Below are 24,979 nucleotides of genomic sequence, written 5' to 3'. Positions count from 1 at the left end.
AAACTCCTTTCCAAAGAGACTGTGCAATTCCATTTTCCTACATCTTTGTTAGCACTTGGTTAGTTCTTATAGCCCTTGGAGTGGGTTTGGGGTGGGAGCTCACTGCTTTTCTGTCTCTTGCCTATTTTTCTTTCTTTCTTTCTTTCTTTCTTTCTTTTTTTTTTTTTTTTTTTTTTTTTTTTTTTTGAGATACGGTTTTATCTCAAATAGACTAGACAGTCTCTCTGTTTCTGTCTCTCTGTCTCTCTCTCCCCCCCTCTCTGTCTCTCTGTCTCCCCGACTCTCTGTCTGTCTGTCTCTGTCTCTCCCCCCTCTCTCTGTCTCTCTCTCCCCCCTCGCTCTCTGTCTCTCTCTCTCTGTCTCTCTGCTTCTCTCTCTCTCTCTCTCTCTCTCTGTGTGTGTGTGTGTGTGTGTGTGTGTGTGTCTGTCTGTCTGTCTGTCTGTCTCTCTCTCTCTCTCTCTCTCTCTCCAGTATCTTATGACTAGTCTGGAACTCACTATGTAGACCAGGTTGGCCTTGAACCTGCCTCTTTCTGTCCAGTGACAGATTAAAGGTGTGTGCCATCATGGCTGGCCTGAGCATCTTTTTGGGTGCTTACCAGTCATTTGTTTTGATTCTTGGTGGCATGTCAAAGGATCTTTTGTCCATTTTAAACCAGTTTGAACAGTTTCTGACTAGACAGTTAGGGTTCTATGCATTTTGGATGTAATTCTGCATAAGATCCGTGGTGGGATCCATGGCTTTGGTTTTCCTCACACTGATACCATTTCTCCCATATGTTCTATGGAGAGATTTATCGTAAATCTTGGCTCATGAGAACAGAGGCTCCGGAGTCCCACAATCCACATTGTTTGCAATCTGGAGACCCAAGAAAGCTGGTGGTGTTTCTAGAGGCCTGACAGCCTAGGGCAGGGTGAGATACGGAGGCCTGGAGCTGGGAGCATGGAGGGCCGAACATCCTGTTTGTTATATTCAAGATGCCAGATCTGGGGAGGGTAACTGTCACCTTCTTCTTTCTGCCCTTGAGAGGCCCTCTGCTGATAGGATGAGGGCAGTCCTTTAACTCAAAGGTTAATCTTTCCTAAAATTGTTCTCAGGGACACACCCAGGAATAATGCTTAATCAAAACCCACTCCTGTCACACTTAGGGAGTGAGGGAATCTCTTGGAGATCCTGGATCCTGTGTTGTGGATCTTCTGTGCCAGCTGGTAGGAAAGCTGACCAGGTGGGACTTTGTGGGGCAAGGCCAGTTTTATGTTTTCCTTTCAAGGGGCATAGGAGCCCAGATCAGGCCCTTTCCTGGCCCTAAGCACACTGCTCCTTGAATAGTCTCTTCAGGGCCAACTGCAGCCTTTCCTTCCCTATTCATAGTGTAGTTCTGACTGGATGTATCCAATCTGCAACTTTAAGGGGAAAGAGCAGAGCGTCTCACTCAGAACTGTCCTTGCTTTTTCTGAGTGGAGGGAAGACTTGGGCCCATCCATCCTTGTGTCTAAAACATTGCTGACAAAATCGTCAGCAATCATTTTTAAGACACGAACATGAGACACATTCCTCAGGTCCCAAGCTTTTGGTTGCTTGGGTACAGCACTAGGCTGCCAGACCAAGGGAGCGTACTGTGGGCTGATAACTTGGATAAACATGGCGGTTCCACCTCCTCCCTGCTGGGTTTATGCCGTGGAGAGGATTGGACAGCTTGTTTTCTTTCCCTTGGAGCCCTCTCTTTGCACTCCTCTCCAGCTGCCTTCTTCCCCACCCCCAAAAGTAATGTGATCTCCTAGGCTGGGCTCGGTTGCTTTGCAGATTCCTTTAGTCTTAGGGAAAAGAGAGGAAAGGCATTAACTGTTGGCTTCCCGGTTCTGAGTTAACCTTAGTCCGCCAGCGCAGTGCTGGGCTTGAACAAGAGGATGATGGGTAACGCTGCCTACTTGGCTCCTGAGTGCTCCGTGAGACATCGTCTTATTTCTCAGGGGTAGCTCTGGGCTCTAGGGTTTCTGTAGTTTCTTTTCAGTTCAATTTTGGGGTTTTGTTTTTGGTTTTGTTGTTGTTGTTGTTTTGTTTTTGGTTTTTGTTTTAAGAAAACGGTACCAGCCAATGCTGACCTAGAATTCATGCTCTTCCTGCCTCGGTCTTCTGAATGTTAAGATTTAAAGGGTTGTGCTGCCATATTGGCTATGGAGTCAGAAATCTTTATTCAGTATTCAGGTCAGAAGAAAGCAAACAAGATATAGTAATTACAAACAAAATTCTTTAACCCTTTCTCACTACAGAATGAACAGAGACATTGGTGCAAGCATGAAAAATAACTTTAAGTTGAATTCCAGAGTGCTCTATGCTATTTGTGTTTAATGGCCTTCCCACTTACAAGTAAACTTCAAGGTGCAGATGGGAGTGGGTTTAAGAACTTGGAGCCTGGGTGCTCCTTTGTCAGCAAAGCTGAGACCTGAGACCTGTTCACTGCGACAGGTTTTAAGTACTTTTTCAGCTCAGCTTTTAGGTGGATGCTGGAGACCCAAACTCAGGTCTGTGTGCATGCATGACAAGCACTTTTTGGCTGACCCATCTCCTTACCGCCCCCCATCATATGCCTTTTAATTTAGTTGAGTCATCTAATGAGGAAAGTATAGCAGGGGGATTTGGGGGTTCAGATTTGGGTTCCATTCCTGGTTCTGCTACCAACAGACCGTGTGACTTGATGCAACTTGTTTACCCTTAGCCACAGCTGTGATGCCTGTGAGATGCACAAAACCATCTGTGAGAAGTGTTTCCCCATCCCTCTTCAGCCACACTGCCAGGGCAGCAGCTAGATTTTCTTGGCTGGGCACAGTGGCACACACATGTAATCCCAGCACTCAGGTAAGCAGAGGCAGGCAGGCTGCTGTGAAAATAAGATTGTATTGGCCGGACATGGTGGTGCACGCCTGCATCCCAGCATGCTGGGAGGCAGAGGCAGGCGGAGCTCTGTGAGTTTGAGGCCAATCTGGTCTACAAAGCGAGTCCAGGACAGCCAAGGTTTCACAGAGAAAAACAAACAAACAAACAACAGCAACAACAAAAAGATTTTGTTGGTTTTGAGACCGTCTTACTGTGGAGCCTCGCTTGACCTCAAACTGATGGCAGTCTTGACCCCAGTCCTCAGAATGTAAGCACTAAGCACGAGCCCCACACACAAGAGGTTTGTTTGTTTGTTTGTTTTTAACTGAAGATGTGTAAGGACAGAAGAAACCCACAGGGAGACAGGAATGAATAACAAAAATGACACATTTTGGGGGGGACATGGGAGGCAGCCAGGAGTGGTAGCACACTTATAGGGATGCCTGCGGCACACTGTAGCCTAACTTCTCAGAGCCCTTGGTAAGATGTGAACCAGTGCACTGGTGGGAAACTGAGGAAGGCTCAGAAATCAGAGGCATGGACCATAACAGAGGCAGCCTGCAAGAGGGATATTCAGATTTCTCACAGGGCTGCCAGCCCTGCACATCCAGGCAACAGCTATTCCACTTCAACCACGTGAGACAGCATGTTCCCCATAATGCTTAGGAGCCTGAATTGCAGCCTGGATTCAGGTCAGCCTGTGGTTAGTAATAGTGGAATGGTCAAGAATGGGATTTGTTGTTGAAAGTCCACACAGTGTGAGATCCCCAACCTCTTTCAGGGCCTGCTAGGCAAGGCCTTATCAGGGAACAGATTGAAACACTCTTCTGGGGATGTCCTCAGAAAAGTGTCCCCGAAATACCAGCGCTGGGGGCTGCTCCACTCCTTCCCTCAAATCTTTATGTATTGTACCTCTTTAGGACACAGGACTTGAGTCTAAGTCCTTGTAAGTGATGAGCGAGCAGCTTAGAGTTAAAGTAGGACTGCGCTTGTGAGTGGCTGTCTTGTAGACTTAGAAAGCAGTGGAGAAACTGCTTCAAAATTCAGGGAAATTATGCCCCTCTTCTTTTTTGTCTGCTTCCTAAGTGCTGGGATTAAGGTGTATAACTGTTACCACCGCCCTGTGGGAAAGTTCATTTAGCCTAGGATTCTATACCCAGCTAGACTGTGACAGTAGTATATAGGGCCCCTTTAGACTTTTGTTTCCCCCAAGAAGCCATTGAGGTAATGAATGTTAGCAAAATGAGAAAGTAAACTCATGAATGGAGTTGAGAAGTGTTTTAATATTTGAGAAAGTATCAGTAAGTTTTCGATAGGCTTTTGAAGTATTTGGGAATAAGGTATTAACTAGGACATAGATGATTAAATTTAAAAAAAGAAAGAAACATGACAAAACTAATATGTTGAATGACTATTAATATTTACTATTGATTTATAATTTTAGTATAAATCAACAGTTACTCCTTAACCAGCTTTATACCTAAATAACTACACAGAGAGACTAGGATATATTTAATTATGCAATAATTACTCCATCCTAACCTCCAAGCTAGTATAGTTTGCTCCTACTCAGATTTCCCATATTATATCCTAGGTCCAGCTTATTCCTCCTGGTGTTTCTAAGCCCTCTCCACATGGATCTTCCCTTTCCTTCCTGTTCTTTCTCCTCCCCTCACTGGACCAGGATGTCCCACCCTATTCTCTGTCTTGCTCAGCATTGGCTAGTTGGCTTTTATTGGCAACACAGAGAACAAATGGTGACCTGCTTACACAAACTTGAAACCGGAGATACTTAGAATAAACATCACAATGCAGTGTCCAGATGAAACCAGATAGTGGGGTAGAGAAACCAGCATTTGAGTGGGCAAGGGTAAACTGCACACAGTCCACAGGAGCATTATGCCAACACTGATAGCCCAAGAAGAGCATAATGAAGCTCTCATCTCTGGGGCAGTGAGCACTACTAACCCTGTGAACCTTGCCTCTCCATCTAATCAGAAATCATGATGTCATGGTTGGGAGTTTAGGCTGAAGACAGTGTGGCGCTGCTCTAATGAGTTAGTAGGTGATCTGTAGACTCAGTGAGCTCAGAGCAGTTGAGATCAGACACCCAAAGGAGGCACCTCTGTGAACACACCAGAGGGGGCTGCAGGACCAGGGTTAGTCTTCCTTCTCTGTCTCGCTTTTCTTTTCTCCTTCCCTCTTCCCTCCCCCTCTCCACTTCCCTCTTTTCTCAATGGGTTTTCAGTGTATAGCCCTGGCTAGCCTGAAATTTCCTGTGACCAGGCTGTCCTTGGATTCACAGAGATCCATCTGCCTCTGACCCTGGAGTTCTGGGATCAAAGGTGAGCTTTACCTAGGTTTAGTTTTTCTTAACACTATGAAAAGAGCCTTCACACTGCTTGGTTTTTAACCAAGTGTGAAATTACTTTGATTAAAAGTTAAAAAATAATTAACATGGGTGCACTAATATTCCAGTTTTATCAAACTGGAAGATTTGTTTGACCAAATATGTTTATATCCTTTAATTATAAAATATGGTAAAGTCAGCTGGGCACTGTGGCATAGGCATGTAATTCCAGCATTCAGAGAGTCAGAGGCAGGTGGATCTCTATGAGTTTGAGGCCAGCTTGGCCTACAGGCAAGTCCAGGACAGCCAAGGCTATATAGAGAAACCTTGTCTTGAAAAAAACAAAGCAAAACAAAATCTCCTTAGCCTAGGCTGGTCTCTTGATTCCCTTGCTTCTACCTCCCAAATTATGAGATTTTCTAGAAAGAGAATTTGCTCTGGGTCCTCACTGAGAATTACGGCCTAGCTAGGCTAAGGGGATGGACCAGACAGGGAGCAGCATTCTGATGTACAGAGCAGTGCGCATGCAGTGTTGAGTCTAGAAGAGACTGGTGAAGATGCCTGGGTCCTACCACAACACCCGGGTCCCAACTCCCAAATGTCGGCTGTAGATGAAAGGTGGGTTCTGTGACATTTGAACTCACATTGCCGCTCCTGGCCCACACCCAGTGACCCCGACTGTACTTTCCTTTCAGAGTTCACTCCGCTGTGCCTGCTCTAGTCACTCTTGACTCAGTGTTCATGACTTAGACCTGGTGCTCTTGCAAGAGTGCTGTCCCTAGCTGGTGCAGAGTCCTCTGGGAAGTGACGTAGTAGTTCATTGTGCGCCTTCTGTGTCAGGGCTCCTCTACATTATTTCCAGTGTTCAGCCCACTTTTAGGACCGCTACCTAGACTGCACAGATGAGGAGATTGGGGCTCTAGATGAGGCTGGCCTCTGGACCTACAAGCACCTTTGGAGGCCTCAGAGGGAGAAGGCTGAGGACAGAGAGCTTTCAGGGCACAAGCAGGAGATTCCTGGGGGGGTCCCCACACCCCAGCTGGAATCTACCTTCCAGGTAGCAGCTGGAATGTGGGAGAGCCCCTTCTTGGACTAGCAGCCCACCAGCTTCAAGCAGATCTCCAACATGGTCCAAGCCCTTCCAGCTTTGTCAGTTGCCGGGCTTTCCCTGGCTGGAGTCAGTGGAGTCACTGGGCCTTAGTAACCTGTGACTGTGACCAACCAACAGTTCCAGCTGACTAAAGGTTGTGAGCCTTACAGGAGCAGGTGTCCTTGTAGGGCAGTGAAGTGCCTCAGCTGTTGTGATCAGTTCCACACAGGGCAGGTACACCAAGCTAGAGAAACTGGCCAGTGAGAGGCTGTGAGCTGTGTTGGCCTGTGTGTGTGAAACACACTCTCCCGTCCCCCTGCATGACCAACTGTGCTGAAAAGCATGTATGGCTCAGTCGTGGAGGCCCCACCCAGACCTCCTGTCAGACTCATCTGCCTCCCTCTACCCACACTCCCAGCCCAGTCCACCACCCAAAGAGCTCCCCTTCCCAATTCCTGCTTCCTCTTGACCCATTGCTGTGTTGGGTGCCTGCCCAATTTTTAAAAGAGATTGAACACCAAATTTAAAATAAATCCAATCTAAAATCTTCAGAGTCTTTTTTGTCAACTTACCCTACTGTGGCTTATTTCTTAAATCTGGAAGTTGTTTTCAGATGAGTAAATTCTAGATCGGTGAAATTCGTCCATCTCGGTCTGTCTAATTCCTGGTAAAACCCAGAAGCAGCCTTTCCCTCTTCCAAAATGGCCCCTGGACTCACAGGCACAGGGCCCTCTGGGGCGTTAGTTTAGTCCACATACTCTGATGCAGTAGGCTGCAGCTCAGTCAGAGGTCTATTCAGCTTGCATGCCAAGTTCATGTATGGACTACGCTTTTAGTACTGATCGGGTAGTGTCTCAGTACTTTTACTTTGTTACATTTATTTCTTTATTGCATGGGAGGGAGAGTATGAAACTGTCCAGAATTCCCAGGCTGCTTTAGGGTCCCTGCGTACCTTTGTGTGGTACAAATCTAGATTCCCCAGATCACAGCAGCACAACACGTAAGCCTGGGTCCTTTCCACTTCCGTTACCTTTCTTTTTCTTTTTGCTCTGAGACAGGGTCTCATTATATAGCCCTGGCTGGCCTAGACTTTTGTCTATACCTTAGCCTGGCTTTGAACTTTTCGGTAATAGTCCCGCTTCTGCCCCCCAAGTGCTGGAATTACAATCATGCGCCTCATGCCTGGCCCGGTTTACTTTTCAAACTTTTCTGCTCTAGGCTGTCTGGAGGCACAGCCCTCAGTCCTTTCTCCCTCGAGAAGACTGCGGCTCTTTGCTTGTACACAGTGCTCTTCCCATCTTGCCAGCGCTCAGAAGCTGTGTCTGCAAAGAGCAGTTCGGTCTGTCGTGTTGCTGTGCAACTTGGCAGTGGTGATTACGATCGCTGCCACTCAAGAACGTGTTGCCTGGCCTGTTGATGAATAGTTTTATATCTAAATTATAAAGAATTTGGACAATTTATAAGCATTACTCACTTTGAGAGGATTTTCGAGGATAAGGTCATTGTAGCCATGAGAGCAGAACATTAGAAGTAGTCATTAGCCTTTAAAACAAGCCTGCATCCCAGTGTGAAGTCCAACACGTGAACAAATGGCTTGTATTAAAGAGTATTCAAGAATATGGTTAGAATTTCAAAATGCCTTTTAATGTGTAGTTCTTGGCATTAAGCTGCCAATCTGAATATAACCTTGTGGTCGGAGATGCATTATGACAGACTTCATTATAATCTGGCCCAAGACCCTTGAACTTTCCAAATGGTAGCAGAACAGGCAGGTACTGATTGTTATGTGTTTGTACTGTGGCACACCTCTCTGGTGTTACTTTTGGCATCATGTAGAGGTTGGAGGGTTCAGGATAACGCTAGTCAGCATGTGGGCCCTCACAGAAAGATAGTCTCCAGGGTCAGGAAAGCATCTAGTTGGTGCACTTGCCTCTCCAGTCACTCTGAGCCTTTGTCTCCAGAAGATGGAGGTTCTGTGGTCCCACTGGGTACTTGTGAGGTGTGGTCTGGTACCTGCCCAGCGGCGAAGCAAGTCCACTTGGCTTCAGCATAGACACAGATCAGTATGGATTAGCCACGGGCAGGACATTTCCAAAAAGTGTGTGACATCCTAGGTGAGAGGCTTGTGACAGACAGACCCAGACATGGCACTGTTGATGACATGCTATTTTAGGCAGACCCAAGTGGAGACCTCGCTCCCTGGCTGTGCTTGTTCTAGACACTCTAGCTCTCGACACTGCAGGCTGGCCTAGCAACGAACCGGGGGCCACCCCACCCACCTGTTGGTTTTTGTTCGCTTGTTTTTGGTTAGAGACAGGGTTTCTCCGTGTAGCCCTGGCTGTCCTGGAACTAGCTCTATAGACCAGGCTGGCCTCAAGCTCAGAGATCTGCCTTTCTGTGCTGGGATTAAAGATGTGTGCCACCATCGCCCAGTTTTTCTTTCTTCCTTTTGGAACCAGAGACCCTTAACCAAGACTGTCTGAAGCAGGTCTCCACACTTCTGTCATGTGATCACACATGCAGCTTTCCAGTGCTGTCAGCTTGGAAGCTAGATTCTTAGCCCACCGGTCAGGAGGCTACACTTTGGAACCACACAGACCCTGGCTGAGTACATGTCTTCCAGTTCCCACTATGTGGCCTTCTGGAGTGTCTGATTTCACGTGAGGAATCAGGGTCATGATCTAACTTTGCTCACAGGATTATGGTGCACACCCCTGTGGTTGGCAAGGCACGGAGGGTGCTTCTCATAGAGAGCCATCCTTGAGCAGATCAACTCTTCATGGGCGAGGATGTGGACTAGATTTTAGTCACATGACATTATTTCATAAGTTTATGTTCTTTTTGTCATTAGAACTTGGGTTACTTTTTATTAAAATTTTTCGCTGTAGTTGGGGTCCTTGTTCCCACCAACCTAGATTATGAACTGTGCCAGTAGCCCACTGCTGTTGACTGTTGCTTAGTTAAAATCTTGTTGGTAACCTGCTCTAGCCAGTGTTTAGAAAAAGATATTAACTCAACGCCAGGGTGAAATGGATTCAAACTCTGATTGCTTGTGGCACCAAAAGAAGAGGGAAAGTTCTCCTGAAAATGAGGTCAAGAAGGGCCGCCATTCCAGCCCACAGTGAACACTCACTGTGGAGAACTCACATCTCCAGGTCTAAATGCATGGTCCCTTTTTCTATGTTCCTGTGGGTTCCAGTCCTGACTGGTCACATTCCTCAGACACTCACTTTAGATTTAATCACAGTTGCTCCTGAATATAAACTCAGGAGGAATTTGCATTTCCACCGACCTTCCCGGACACGCGGCAGGGCCCGGGCCAGCGCCAGCGGTGCAGTTGGGGAAGGCTTGGGGCCCGCTGCCTTCCCTCGGCCAGGAAGGAGTTAAGGGGCGGGCGGGGCGGGCCGCTGGGCCCTTTGTTACCGGCCTGGGCGGGAGGCGGGAGGCGGGCCTGGGCGCAGGCCCGGCTGGGAGCGGGACGAGCGCGGCCTGGCAGGGCTGGGGGCCCGGGGCGGCGGGGCGGCGAGGCCTTCGCCGTGGCCACGGGACCATGTTGGAGATCTGCTTGAAGCTTGTGGGCTGCAAATCCAAGAAGGGGCTCTCCTCGTCCTCCAGCTGCTACCTGGAAGGTAAGCCCTGGTCGGGACGCGGGACCCTCCAGGACTGTCGGGCCCGCGCTCTGCGAGCTCTAGATCCCTAGCCTTCTCCCTCTCAGGCCTCGGTGGGTGCTTGCGGGTCCCGCGGACTTCCTGAGGGAGAGCAGCGGCGCTGGCCAGGCCCCAGCGCATGGTGTGGCTCTTGCCCAGAAAGTTTGAAAAGGCCAGCGTTACAGGCCTTAAAGATCCTCGTGAGCCCACGTTGTGGCATTTCTACTGCCAGCTGGGAATTGTGTGTCACAAAGGTGGACCTCCACCAAGTGCCGCGTACAAAGGGATCCCGCTCTACCATTTATGGGTACAGAATTTCGTGTGAACTTTCCACCCCCAACCCCCACCTTTCTGCAGACCACGAAGAGGTCTTGGGAGTTTTCTCTTTCCAGAAGGGATGGAGAATGGCCTTGCTTGGTGTTTGCAGGAGTTTTGAGAGTGTCCAGTTTGGCGCTTGGTGGGGGAGCCCTTCATGTTTTCTTCTTTGCATAAACTTAGAGATAGGAGCCTGTTGCTTTTGCTTTTGCCTGCTTTACTCCCAGCCCTCTAAGTCCATGCCCCCTTCCTGTGCTCTTTAGTGTTGGCTTCTAAAAGGATGACAAGGGAAGAGGGTGAGTGGAGAGTGCTGGCGCCTGGGCTGTGGCCAAGCCTATTAGGGTATGGTTGACCTTCAAGGGAACTGTTGCCGCCTTCGGAAGGACAGAAGCACTCAGAGGTGTGGCGGTGCCCCTGTTTCATCTAAGAGTTAAAATAGGAGTAAAAGTGTAGTCTACTTTAGAACAACCTGGATTTCTACTCTTTTTCTAGTGTTTTTCTTTCTAGAAATGAGGGAGAAATAAAGAGAAGGCTCTTCAGTTCTTTAAGCTGTTTTTTCTCCCCCCTTTAACAAGGCCTGCAGAGCCCACATAATCCATCTCAAATTTAACTGTCCTTTTGCCACAAGTTGTACATAGGACTCCATCCCCTCCGGGAACACAGGGACTGGATCCCTAGAGGAGCCTAGTGTGGATGGCGAGAGCTCAGGCGCTAACATTTGGAGGAAGGAGATGCTTTATTTGTCCAAAATTGGTATCTGAGCAGCCAGAGTCATCTTCAGTTAATAAGCTGCTTAGTTTTTCCAAGTTGCTCCACACTCCACAAGTTGCGCACATGTCTCCTCCCATCTGTATCCAGTTAGTGAGGCTCTATCTCCATTTTGAGGCCGAGATGAATGGACTTTTGTAACTGCAAAGTTAGGTCACATCACAGCTCTGCCCGGGTATCAGCTTGTGTCTGGGGGGAAAGTGGGATTGCTGCATATCTTGTGGGTTTAATTATTGTTTTAGGAGGAAAAAAATCCAGTCTTATTCCAACATGCCTTAAAGTGAATCTAACATTGTCCAGTCCCAAAAAAGTGTCCTCCTTTTTGTTTGTTTGTTTGTTTGTTTGGTTTGGTTTGGTTTGGTTTTGGAGACAGTATTTCTCTGTGTAGCCTTGGCTGTCCTGGGCTCACTCTGTAGACCAGGCTGACCTTGAACTCACAGATATCCACCTGCCTCTGCCTCCCAAGTGCTTGGATTAAAGACATGCGCCACCCTCCACCCTCCTGGCCTGCCCTTTGTTTTTGTAAGGCCCTTTTCAGGACGGACTCTCTAGAAGCTCTTTCTGCTCACTGAGTTTGAAAAGGGAAACGGAATTCTTGTTCTGTAGCTGAGAGAACCAAACCAGCCTCAGTGTAATTATGTCTTAAAGACGGAAGTGCTGTCTGTCTCTGGGGAAGAAAGCAATTACCAGCATCTGGAGAAGTAATCTGCGCTTTTCCTTTCTTGCTAACACCCTAAGTCAATCAATCAGTTCATCGACACCCACTCAGAGGCCTAGGCTCCCGGGCTGGGGAGGGAGTTGAATATAGTGAGTTTTCCATCATTACCAAGTGCAAGCTCCCTGCTCCTTGGGGCTAGCTGTCAGAGGGGGCCTGGTCAACACAGGGCGGCAGCAGCTGCTAGCTGGTTATGCTGGGCCAAGCACTGTCAATACTCCACATGAGCTAACTCCTGACCATTTCATCTTCTAGACAAAAAAGTGAGGCATCAGAAGGTTAGGTGATGTCTCTGAGATGACAGAATTAGCAAATGATGTTACTAAGACTTGCCGTCTGGCTCCAGGGAATCCATTTTTAAAAAATAATAATAACGTGTTGGGCATTGGAAGCTAGGGCCATGAACTACACCCACAGGCCCCTCCCAACTTTTGAATTTTGAGACAGGGCCTTGTCAAGTTGTCCAGGCTATGAACTCAGTCTGTAACCATGACAGGCTTTGCACTTGGCATCCTCTTGCCTCAGCCTGCTGAGCACCTAGGATTACAGGCTTGCACCGCAGTGCCTGGCCCAGAAAGCCCACTCTTAGCCTCTGTCCTAATGATGGATCGTTTGTCTCCTGTGGAACACACTAGATCATTCAATACTGTCTTCAGAGACACCCAGCTAGGAGCTGAACAGACCACTTTCCTTCTGCATCTGCTGCTAGTAAAACAGCTATTTTCATAGAGCAGGAGGACTATTAACATTTCTTAAGCAAACATAAAAGTACATGTAAGGAAATTCTGAAAGAATATTTAATGAAAAGTAATTGCTTCTTCTATTCTCTCCCTAGAGGCATTCCCTATGTTTTGTTTTGTTTTCTAAGACAAAACCGTGCCCTTCTAGAGATAGCTTATGTGTATAAGAAGCCCTTGTGATGCTGGGGTTTTGCTGTTCTGGAGTTTCTGTTCCGTATGACTGTCTGCTTTAGTCTTTGGTCCACTTTGAGCCCCAGTGATCAGCTTTGTGAACCTGGGTTCCCAGGTCTACTTTCCTGCCCTGGTAGTGCAGGGATGGACATGGACTCTGAGGTTCTGAGCTGCCTGCACAGTGAACTCTTGCCGACCTTGCTCATTCATTTGAAGAGCAGGCCCCGAAGATTCTCAGCGAGAGACTGCAGCCAGCACCTCCTGCTGTGCCAGCAGTTGCTCTTCTTTGAGGGTTGGGCTCCAAATACTCTCCTGAGGCCACCCCTGGCTTCTCTTGTTTAGGAACAAGAGGATCCCATACTCTTTGTCACCCAGCAGGCCAATCTTTGTAATTGTGGATTATGTTAATATGATTGAGCTTCTCAGGTGTGACAGTAGTGACCGCAGACAACCTTACTTAGTTCTCAGACTAGCCTGTTGAAGTCCCAAGGGAAGGCCACCAGGTCACTGGTGGCAGCACTTTAGAAGTTGCCTTCAGAAGATCAATCATTCCCCACCCCACCCTCACTCACTGAGCTTCCGTTTCCTTTATTTAAGTCTAGGAGACTTTTCTTTCTAGCCTGTGAGTTGGTTTTAGGACCGGTGAGAAGTGGGTTGACGACTTTAAAAACAGCCAAGGCAAATAAGTGTGTTTCTGATGAGCTGGGGGCTGCTCTTTGGTGCCCTCAGACATTGTTAGGCCTCCCTTTCCAAGTCCTCGCAGCATCAGGCCTCTCCCTCTCCCCCTCGCAGTGTTAGGACTCTCCTCCCATCTCGAGGCCCCTGATGCATAGACAAGCAGTTCTGGAGCCAGGTGTCCTCTCAGATGATTTAGGCATGGTGCTCTCTGAGCTGACCACCTCTCATTTATAAATGAGGCTCACAGTGGTTTCTATCTCACTGTTGAGAGATGTTATGTAACTTGTCTAATCCAAAGCCTCCCCCTGAGCAAGAGCCAGCAAACATAAGCTGTTGTTATTGTAAACAGATCTTTAACAATCTAAAATGGACACTTTACCAGTTTCTTTGATGGCTGAAGTAATAATAGAATTGAGCTAGACTCACTCATAATTTTCTTGTTAATGAATTATTTTGAAATTTGAAAAATGCATACATAATAAAATTACTACTTTGTCTTGGGTTTCTGTTTTGTTTTGTTTTGTTTCCCCTAAATGAAATGACTTATTTTATGGGTGTTTGTCTGCATGTATATTTGTGCACCATATGTAATGCCTGGTTCCTGTGGAGGCCAGAAGAGGGCATCTGATCTTCTGGAATTGAAGTGGCTGTGAGCTACCAGTGTGGATGCTGGGAACTAAACCTGGGGCCTCTGGAAGAGCAACCAGTGCTCTTAAGACATGAACCACCTCTTCAGTTCCCCTCTTCTTAGATTTTTTTTTTTTTTTTTTTTTTTTTCGAGACAGGGTTTCTCTGTGTAGCCTTGGCCATCCTGGACTAACTTTTTAGACCAGGCTGGCCTCGAACTCACAGCGATCCGCCTGCCTCTGCCTCCCGAGTGCTGGGATTAAAGGCGTGCGCCACCACGCCCGGCTCCCTCTTCTTAGATTTAAGCTGAAAAATATCTTTCCTTCCTTGATCCTCTCCTCAGACCCATGGTGAATATTTTAATGGTACGAGAAGCATTCCCAATGGTTTTTGGTTAGTATCTTATTTCTCTTCTGCCGAAGAAATATTTCCACAGTCTAGGCGTTAACAAACTAAAATCCTGTGCTGCCCAGAGGTTTTAAACATTGAGTCATTGCAATTGTGCTGGTATAATCGCTGATCTGAGAGGCAGACATGGAAAAATAGGAATAGACAGGATACATATATCTCACTAAGCCAGGCTAGTGCTCATGCTTGCAACCCCAGCATGGGGTGAGGCTGATAAATGAGGGTTATGAGGAGGATCCTTCTACATACATGTGCACACAATTCATATTCATGCACACACACACACGCCTATGCTGAGCCTTGTGGGTACACCTTTAATCTCAGCACTCATGAGGCGGAGACAGGCAGATCTCTGAGTTTGAGGTTAGCCTAGTCTCTACACAGTGAGGCCCAGGACAGCCAAGGCTACATAGAGAAATTCTGCCTTAAAACCAAAATAATAACCTCCCTCCCAAATCCACCACATACATACACACGCAGGCACACACATGTACACATGCAAGCACATACAGCATGCAAAACTAGGACTAAAGATCAAAGGAGACACTGGAAGAATTACATTCCCTTCATGATTAATCATGATTCATGAAACAAAACAAAACAAAAAACAATTTATAAAATGTATTCTTGGTTTTCTGTATTTATTTCCTTTTTGAGACACAGTCTCATGTAGCCTAGGCTGGCCTTACACTAACAGTAAGCCTCCAGCTTCAGCCTCTCAGGTATTGAAATTATAGGTATAAGTTGGTGTGAATACTGCCCCACCCCGAATCTTACGTCTTTATCGAAAGCAGATAGTAAGAAGCTCCCTTGCGCATAGAACCCATCTTAACAGTGGTCAGGTGCTCGACCTGTTTCCTTGCATGCTGAAGTTGTAGTTGCCAAAGTGACAGGAAGAGTCACTTGCCCTGTTTGTGTATGTGTGGTGTGTGCATGTATTTGTGTGTGTGAGTGTGGATAGACATTGCACACATCTGCATTGTGTGGCAGTCAGAGGACAGACTTGCTTGTCAGTCCCGCCTTCTGCCTTGTTTGAGATGGAGGTCTCTTTGCTGTTTGTTACTGCTCGGTACAACAGGCTAGCTGGCCCCAGAAGCTCCCTGGGATACAGACCCAGGTCCTAATGCCTGCACAGCCAGCCCCTCGCCCACTGAGTTGTCTCCCAGCCAGCCCTTTACTTTTGAGACTATTGCGCACCACAGGGAATAGCATGGCTTGAATCTCCCATCTGAGTCTATAGAGCCCCAATGTTTACTTCACCCTTCTAAGATGTAGCATATATTACACAGTCATGTTAAAATTGACTTAACCCTGGCTGGGCATGATGTCCCACACCTTTCATCCCAGCACTCGGGAGGCAGAGGCAGGTGGATCTCTGTGAGTTCCAGGCCAGCCTGGTCTACAAAGTGAGTCTAGAAAAGGTAGGGCTGCTACACAGAGAAATAAAACAAAACAAAAATTTGACTTTGACCCTAGGTGGAGAGTATAATCACACATGACTTTTCGGGGCCTGAGTGTGTGTGCATGTGTGTCTGTGTCAGTGTGTGTGTGTGCATGTGTATCTGTGTCTGTGTCAGTGTGTATGTGTGCATGTGTGTCTGTGTCTGTGTCAGTGTGTATATGTCTGTGTCAGTGTGTATGTGTGCATGTGTGTCTGTGTCAATGTGTGTGTGTGCATGTGTGTCTGTCAGTGTGTATGTGCATGTGTGTCTCAGTGTGTGTGTGCATGTGTGTCTGTCAGTGTGTGTGTGCATGTGTGTCTGTGTCAGTGTGTGTGTGTGCATGTGTATCTGTGTCTGTGTCAGTGTGTATGTGTGCATGTGTGTCTGTGTCTGTGTCAGTGTGTATATGTCTGTGTCAGTGTGTATGTGTGCATGTGTGTCTGTGTCAATGTGTGTGTGTGCATGTGTGTCTGTCAGTGTGTATGTGCATGTGTGTCTCAGTGTGTGTGTGCATGTGTGTCTGTCAGTGTGTATGTGCATGTGTGTCTCAGTGTGTGTGTGCATGTGTGTCTGTTGTCTGTCATTGTGTCTCAGTGAGCCAATTAGCAATAAAAATGCTAATGGTTCGTGAAACCTTCTGGAGAGGTTGGCTACCATTGGGTGGTCCAATTCAGCCAGGTCCCAAGGGGCCCAGAAGACACACAAAAGACACAGAGCCTCAAGATGAGTACCTCGAGTTCACCCCTGGCTCTCAGTCTGCTGTCCATGGCCTGAGACAGAATACAAACTCTTTTTTTTTTTTTTTTTGGTTTTTCGAGACAGGGTTTCTCTGTGTAGCCTTGGTCATCCTGGACTCACTTTGTAGACCAGGCTGGCCTCGAACTCACAGCGATCCGCCTGCCTCTGCCTCCCGAGTGCTGGGATTAAAGGCGTGCGCCACCACGCCCGGCTACAGAATACAAACTCTTATGTGGTCAGCAGACTCACTATGAACACCTGGAGTCTGCCCCCAGTACAGGCACTTCTGGAATGGTCCAGAGAGACATCCAGGGCTGTACCATGCTGTCTGCCTGTTTGGTTTGAAAGCACAGAGAGATGTGTTTTTGTTTTAAGATCTTGGCCATAGCTTATGTTTCATTGAAAACAACTCCTTGCATTCCCTGGGCTGTGCCACAGGGTTTCTGGACAGGCTGCTTTGTCCTACATTTCTGCTGGCTTTGTTTGGGTTAACAGGTTATTACAGTGCACTTTCTGAGTTCTGACCTAAAAATATTTTGCTCCCTGCTAACGAGCATGGAGGGTTCTGTGTCTTAGCTTCCCAGCAGAACTCTATGCTGTGCTGTGCTGTGCTGTGATGACCCCTCCTGACTCTGGCTGCCTGAAACTCTTGGGTGTCCTTAAGGCATGCATGGGAAGGAGTGTATTTGATAAAGGATGTTGAGATTTTGATCTAGATTGTCCATATCAGAACCCACGCCAGGGACATGAGGAGGGTCCATACTGTGGGAAACCTGTTGGCGGAGTCAATACCAAGTCCTCAAGTGCAGAGAGGGAGCGGTAACACAACTCAGGGCACAGAGGTAAGAGGGAGGGTCACTGGCAGGTGGGAAAGGCAGAAGGGTAGTGCAGGCTGGGAAGGGCCTGCCGCTGGAGTGGGTGGGAATCAGTCCGGTGAGGCCAAAGGGACTGGGGAAGTAGGACTACAAGAGATGGTAGAAGGAGACAGCGCCCACCTAGAGCCTACAGTGCCTTGGCACCTGCCACAGGAAGAGCCTCAAGTTTCCCCACCTTGGATAGGACTGACATTGTTGTTTTCTGAGGCCCATGCAGGAGCAGTGTCCAAAAAACTGCCAACAGTCGCATACCCTGCAAGGCACACAATGTTCTGAACATTGCCTGGATAACACGGTTAATATGGTAGTGACAGGCAGGAAGTAGTCCCACTGGTGTTTCAGAAGGACCCTTGCGTGGCAGGTAGTATAGAGATGGGGAGGCTGATGGATGCTGTGCTATGGAGAGAGTTTAGAAGATGGTGGTATCTTTAGTTTAAAAATTCTTAGAAGGTTGTCAAGATGACTGGGTGGAGAGAGTGCTTGTCAAGCAAGTCTGATGACCTGAGTTCTACCACAGAACCCACATAAAGGTCAAAGGAACGAACCCACTCCGGAGAGTTGTCCTCTGATCCCTATATGCACACACTCACCCCAAATCATAGTAATCCTAAAAACTAAAATATAAAAACAGTTACAGCCATTTCCACCAAATTATAGACTACTTCAACAATAGATGAATTTTTACAAATGATTTGGTTTTATTGTTTTATTCCTGTGTATGCCACATGTGTGCAGGTGCCCACAGAGACCAGAGAGGGTGCCAGATCTCCTAAAGCTGTAGTTACAGGCTGTTGTGACCCCACCCCTGCCCATGTGGGTGCTAGAAACCTAACCCAGGTCCTCTGCAAGAGCAGCAGGTGCTCTTAACCACTGAGCATCTCTCCCAGCAATAGCATCTTAAGAGTGGTACAAAATCCCTTCATATATTCTTACTTGGGGAGCAAGGATTGTTTCTTCAGCAAGGTTAGTATTTGGGCTGTTGGACATGATCAGAGGCTCAGGGAGAATTCGGTTTTGTTTTAATTGACCTGGTAAGTACATTGTAAGAGAAAGATCACAAGGAAAATGCTTAAACCTTGGGATGACTCAACTTTGTTTTTAAGAAGAGGTTTCCCTAGAAACCTGTTTCATTTATTACCTATAATATCCAGAAGCAGGGAGACATAAAGCTGCATTATTTTAAGGGAAAGTTGCATAGTATGGTTTGGTCACACCAGCCTCCAGGAGACTCTTCTTCATGGCTGGTGTTTTGGTCTCTGGGTCTCACTGGGCACCTCAGCAGCCTTGTGCTGAAGTTGTCACTCTAGAAAGTCATGGGAGGCTGGAGACCCAGGGGTCCCATGACCTTGCAAGGAAAAAAAATCATCTTTGCTTCATTAACATCTAGGTGGGACATCATTTTGTTTCTCCCCGAGACAGGGTCTCTCTGTGTAGCCTTGGCTGTCCTGGACTCTCTCTGCAGGCCAGGCTGGCCTCGAACTCATAGCGGCCCACCTGCCTCTGCCTCCCGAGTGCTGTGCTGGGATTAAAGGCGTGCGCCACCACACCCGGCTATCATTTTGCTTCTTTACGAACACAGGAAACAGAAGGCAGTACCAGTCTCCCACAGAATTCAGGTCCACATGTCACAGCTGCTGGAGGCTCGCACTGCTACTGCCTCAGTGACAGCAATCCTGGGCATCTCTTAGCAAAGGCGTTCATAAAGAAGCATGTTTTTATTGAGATTGGGGTGTTAGGCTGGCCTCAGCTAATCCCCAGCTTTGCTGAGTGCTGTCTCTGTCTCCAGTCTCCATTCCCCAAGGAGACCCCCATCTGTTCTGTCATTGAACCCCAGAGACATGCCCCCTCAGGGGCTTTCACTTTTATAGCCATGCTAGATTTCACCAGCTGCTTCTCCCAGGAAGCGGCACAGGGGCTCCCGATGGCTCTGGTGTTCTTACTTTCTCCACCCTAGCTCTTCTGCACCTCATGACCTGGTATTTCGAAGTGCTAGGAAAATTGGGTTCTGGGTGTGAGGATAATAGAAAGGCTGTATTTAGTTAAATGTGGTTTTGTTTTTTTAATAATCTGAACTGTGGGTGAAGGTCTGAGTTACAAAAGGAATGGAGTGGCTTTCGGCAAGCTCACACTGTGGGAAATAATACTTTCCCTCCGAGCTCATGTTATGAGGAGTGCATAAGGCAGTTACAGACTGACTTGAGAATATTCTGAGCATGACCTCATCAGCTGGAACAGAGAGGAGCTAAAAGACGAGGCCCTCTCCTTTGCAAAGTGTCTGTTTTACAGATCTGCGCATTGCGGAGATTCCTCTAGCCAGAGGAAGCTCAGAGGGGCCACCAAGGAAATAAGGCTAAAGCGGCAGGCCTTAAGTCCTTGGAGACTTCCCTGCTCTGCCCCTCCCCCACACGGAAGTGTCTCCCAGGGCCCAAGGTGAGTGAGGACAGCAGTGAGTGCTGTGCAGCTGGCTGTCCTAAGCTCCATAGGGACCCGAGCACCTATGCCAACAAGAAGGCAGGAGCTTCCTGGGGTTGTTTTTCCTGGAGGTGAAGTCTCCTGGTGGTCCCCTTGGGACAGTGAAGTCTCCTGGTCCTAGATCTCAGGGGCAGCATCCGTTCCCCTCACTGCTCACAGCAGTCTAGACCAGATATGCCATATCCAAAAATCTTCTGTAAACATTTTTCATCAGTGACTCACAACCTTGAAAAGGATTTAAAAAAAAAAAAAAAAAAGATCTTTAACTTACACTCACAGACCCAAACGGGTTTCCTAGAATACTGTCCAAACAAGTTAATCATGGACAGAGCTTTGTGGCATGGTTCCTGTGGAACTTCCCACACAGTCTGATACCCTCCTAGTGGAGCCCAGGCTTTCTAGTAGTGAGGAGTGTCACTTATGGGTGGCGACACCCTCACTAACTTAAAGCAAGAGAACAAAATGGCCTTAGAGGGGATGACAGGTATGTTTTAAAATCCAAATCAAATATATTTAAAATGTGATTCAAAGGGACACAACAGAAAGTGTTTGTGGCAGAGAAGAAAATGACTCAATAGCACATGCTGAAGTTTGTTGTCTGAGAATTAACTACCAGCAAAGACTTGCCAAGAGAATAGGAGGGGAGCTCTTTGAGGCATCTTTTTTGAGTAAAACTTTTGGGCATGGGGTGGTTTCCTGACAGTGGGACTGGCAGAAAGTTAATGTCTTGAGCAACAAAGATTTGAGTACGTTCTGCAACTTTGGCCTTGTGAGCTGTGATCATTTTTACAGTTGACGAGCGTGGTTGACTATGAAATGAAGAAAGTAACTTGGCATTGATGCGCCGTGAGTCAGTTTTGACATCAGCCTGGACTGGGAATTGGCTGGGAGGTTTCGTTGTTGAACTGAGGCTGCACTGCTGTCTCCATCCAGAGGCATGCATGAGCAATACTTCCCTTTGGGCTTTGGCTGTTAACTCGAGGACCAGGATTGGGAGGTGGGAGAGAGGGCTTGGAGGCTGTCCTGCCGGATCAGGGGCCCCTCTTCTGACAAAGGCTTCACCCTCGGCCTACATTGTCCTTCCGTCCCAGCCTTGGGGACAGACCTGCTTCCTCCTCACCTCTGGCCACAATGTGGCCTGCTTACTCCAGGTGTTTTTCCAGGCCACTTCCCCTGGTTATGTAACTTTGATCAACTCCAGATGCAGCACAATGTTTGATAGAAGAGGTCAAATGGCGTTTGAGAAGAAAAGCACTTCTGTACGCATGACCCAGCATTCATTTCCTGTATGGGCCCAGCCTTCCAAAGCATTGCACTGCTGGCCCTGGGTTGGCACACGCAAGGAAACACATAAGTGCTCTTTTAGGACAGTGGGAGGGGCCCCTCCCCAGAGCTGCTCATTTTAAATTGTCTGTTATGTAAGCATCCCAGGCGTCTACTTACATGTTGTTCTAGTGTTGGGATTGGGAGCTGGTTATAAAAAGAACCTGGCCATTTTAACAAGTGGGCCATAATATAGGAGACTGTAAGGAAAGCTAAAAGACTTGTAATCCTCCCACACCCTTACGTTAGCTGCTGTTCACATTTTGCTGTAGTTTCTTCTGGTTCTTTTTTCATTTTTTAAAGATAAAATTGAGATATTACTGGGTATTTCAGGATATAATCTAAAATTTTAGTGGATATATTATAAACATATTCTCAATCCATCAGAGAGGTTTTTGTTTTTTGTTTTTGTTTTTTTTTAATGAAAGTAGTTTGTTCATTTGTTTGTGGTACTGAGGACCAAACCCAGGGCCTGGACAGTCTAGGCTAGTGTTCTGCCACTGAGCCCTGTCTAAAACATCCCACGTGGCCTTGAAGTGTCCTGTTTTATGGATGGGGAATAACCTGGCTAATTTGATCAGGGGATATTTTGGACCTTCCTTTTTTTGTTCTGTCTTTTAAATATGGTGTATACAAATCATTGTTTGTAACTTGGGATAAACTGCCAAAGACACTGAAAGATTGTGAGTTGGTGAAGACCAGCTTCACAGTGCACACTCCACTGTAAGTCCTGTAGAAGAATGCCCGTTGTCATGATGCCTCACCCACACGCCTGCCAGCGTCCAGAAAGGCCATCCAGTTTGAAGAATTGGCATGCTTTGGTTCCTAGCAAGGCTTCACACTCTGTCCACGTCTAATGAGGATTTTAGTTTTCCCTGAATTGTTATTTGTTGGGTTTTTCATACCTTCCCCCCAGTGAGGATCTGTCTTTTAACTGCTTTGCTATGTAAGTCCTCTTATGTTAAGAATCTTCTACCAGGGGCAGGGCAGATGTCTCTGCAGTTGAGAGCATGTATTATGCTTGCAGAGGACCCTGGTTCAGTTCTCAGCTCCCACACCAGGTGGCTCACACCCATCTGTAACACCAGCTTCAGGGATCCAACACCTACTTCCATCCCCCATCTAGCCCTCTGGTGGCCTCTTCTAGGCCTCCATGGGCTCCTGCGCTCTTGTAAATGCATCTGCACACAGACACACAAGCATACACATGATTAAAAATAAAAATAAATCTTTCTTTAAAAAAAGACTCTGCCAGACAGTTGTACAGTAATGTCCCAGAAGCTGCTGTGCCAGGCATCGCTCTCCTAGCCTGCTGAGTTGGCAGAGCTCTCTTCTCCTGGTAAAGCATGCTCTCCAGGCCCCTGCCTGGACAGCAGGCCCCTGCCTGGACAGCTCCCCACCGAAGGCTGCTGGGTCCTGGCCAACCTGTGCGTCTCAGACTGTAGGACTTGTTGTGATCAACTGTAAAACTAACAAGACAGCAACATGGAAAGTAGTTGTTTGTACCATGGTAGGATAAGCATTTCAGGAAGATGCATAAAGGCAGGAACTAAAAAAAACAAACAAAAAACCCGCTACAGAATTAGGGGGAAGAAAACTTGCAGTAACCAGAATGGACCATGTACGTTAGAAAGATTCTACAGTGGAGCTCAGCCCTGGTCTCCAGGTGGGACTTAACAGGAGATGATTTTAGGTTTTAGCCATAGAACTCGCCTCCCAAGGACAGTCCTTGCTTGGGACTAGCAAAACATGCTAAGTGGAGAAATGGTCACATGTTAATAGAAAGTAATTCTGGGGGCTGGAGAGACAGCTCAGTGAGTGGAGAGTACTTGCTGTGAAAACAAGGAGACCCAAGTTTACATTTTCATCACCCATGAAGGCCAGGCATGGCTGCATGTGGCCTAGAACCCCACTGTTGGGGTAGAGATGCCCTGGCTGGCCAGCCTGGCCAAAATAGTGACCTTCCAGGCTCAGTGAGAACCCCTGTCTCAAGACATAAGGTGGAGAGCATTGGAGAAAGATCCCCAGCGTTGCTTCTCTGGCACAAGCCTGTGCACAAACACACATGAGTATACTACACACAGAATTGTTCAAGCTTCAAACTTTTCTAAACTAAAATGCACAGTTTACAGCCAGATGCGGTGGTGCACCCCTGTAATCCGAGCACCAGGCAGAGGCAGGTGGATCTCTGTTGGTTCGAGGCCAGCCTTGACTACAAAGCAAGTCTAGGACAACCAGGGCTCTTGTTACACAGAGAAACCCTATTTTGGCCAGTGGGGGGTGGGGGGAATTGTACAGTTTGCATGTCTTATGTATTGATTTAATTTTTTTTTTTTTAAGCAAAAGCAAAAATAATTCTCTCCTTAACCAGCCTTTCTGGTAAACTGGTCAGTTAGTCCAGCACCAGGAGTACTTGGAAAGCTTGGGCAGAGAGCAGGCCTAGCCTGGGATTTCTTTGTTCTCATAGCAAGGAGATAGCCATGTGACCTGACCCTCTTCCTTGAGGTGATCTTTACCCTCACAGTACATGAGGTGAAATGACTGCGCATGGTGACAGACACCAGGAGTGTAAGACTCTCCCTGGAGAGAAGTGACTTTTGACAACAGGCTTCTATAAGAGTCATGTCACTGGTCACTGATGCTGTCCTCTTGTAAAAACATTCCTCCGACATGCCCCACCTCCTCACCCCAAGTCCCTTCTCTCCATTTTTGAGACAGGGTCTTAGTATGTAACACTTGCTAGCCTGGAATTCACTATACAGCCCAGGATGGCCTCAAACTCACTCACTATCTGGACATCAAGGCAGGGCATGTAGCATCAGGCAGCGGGCACGTGGCTAGAGCAGTAGCTGAGAGCGCACACCCTGATCCATAAGTAGGGGCAGAGCTAACTGGGAGTAACATGGACTTTTGAAACCTCACATGAGGCCACACCTCCTAATCCTCCCCAAATAGTTCCTCAGGGGGACCAGACTTCTTATTGAAACCACCATAAGGAGTTATCGACTGGAGTGAAAATGTGTAGTGCTTTCCGTAATACTTGGTAAAGACAACTAAGAATTCAGTAGAATACATAGATGTTAGGCAGTGCGTTCCGCTCAGGCCTCCCAGCTTCCATCTAGCTTCATTTGCCTTTCCCTTCTTGTCTTGCAGAGGCGCTGCAGAGGCCAGTGGGATCTGACTTTGAGCCCCAGGGCCTCAGCGAAGCAGCTCGATGGAACTCCAAGGAAAACCTTCTTGCTGGGCCCAGTGAAAATGACCCCAACCTTTTTGTGGCGCTGTACGATTTTGTGGCCAGTGGAGATAACACCCTCAGCATCACTAAAGGTAAAGGGGATGGCAGCAAAAATGAGGGGTGTGGCTTGCCTGGCGTGTCCTTTGCTCCCTGAGAGGGCAGCTTTACAGTTAGGGAGCAGAGATGCCTACAGAGCATAGCGCCCACCTTTAGGGGGCTCCAGGGCAGCACCCTGTGCCCACGGCTCCCCGTGTTCCTGCACAAGGGGATACCTGGACCCCAGGCTGGAAACATGGAGTTTTGTTATTGTTTTTAAAGCATTTTTCCCTGAAAAGTTTCCTTGCAATGGGAATAAAACTCTTTTTTTTTTTTTTTTTAAAGATTTATCTATTTATTACATATAGAATGTTCTGCCTGCATGTAACGTCTACACATCAGAAGAGGGCACCAGATCTCATTATAGATGGTTATGAGCTACCACATGCTGGGAGTTGAACTCAGGACCTTTGG

The 24,979-nt window shown here is 47.4% G+C and overlaps 1 protein-coding gene across 2 annotated transcripts in view; it reads left to right on the top strand.

Moving 5' to 3' along the window:
- Window positions 1–24,979, top strand: part of Abl1 (ABL proto-oncogene 1, non-receptor tyrosine kinase) — a 104,512-nt gene that overhangs the window by 54,197 nt on the left and 25,336 nt on the right. The window contains exons 1-2 of one of the 2 annotated variants that reach the window (XM_051166964.1): window positions 9,801–9,944; window positions 24,388–24,561. In XM_051166964.1, coding sequence (XP_051022921.1) covers window positions 9,866–9,944; window positions 24,388–24,561 — 253 coding nt within the window. In that variant the 5' untranslated portion in view covers window positions 9,801–9,865. Of the gene's footprint in view, window positions 1–9,800; window positions 9,945–24,387; window positions 24,562–24,979 lie in introns of those variants that run through there. The other variant, XM_051166963.1, reaches the window with a different exon arrangement.

This window comes from Acomys russatus, chromosome 24, assembly GCF_903995435.1.
Source record: "Acomys russatus chromosome 24, mAcoRus1.1, whole genome shotgun sequence".
NCBI classification, from domain to species: domain Eukaryota; kingdom Metazoa; phylum Chordata; class Mammalia; order Rodentia; family Muridae; genus Acomys; species Acomys russatus.
This window is presented reverse-complemented; position numbering and strand designations above follow the sequence as displayed.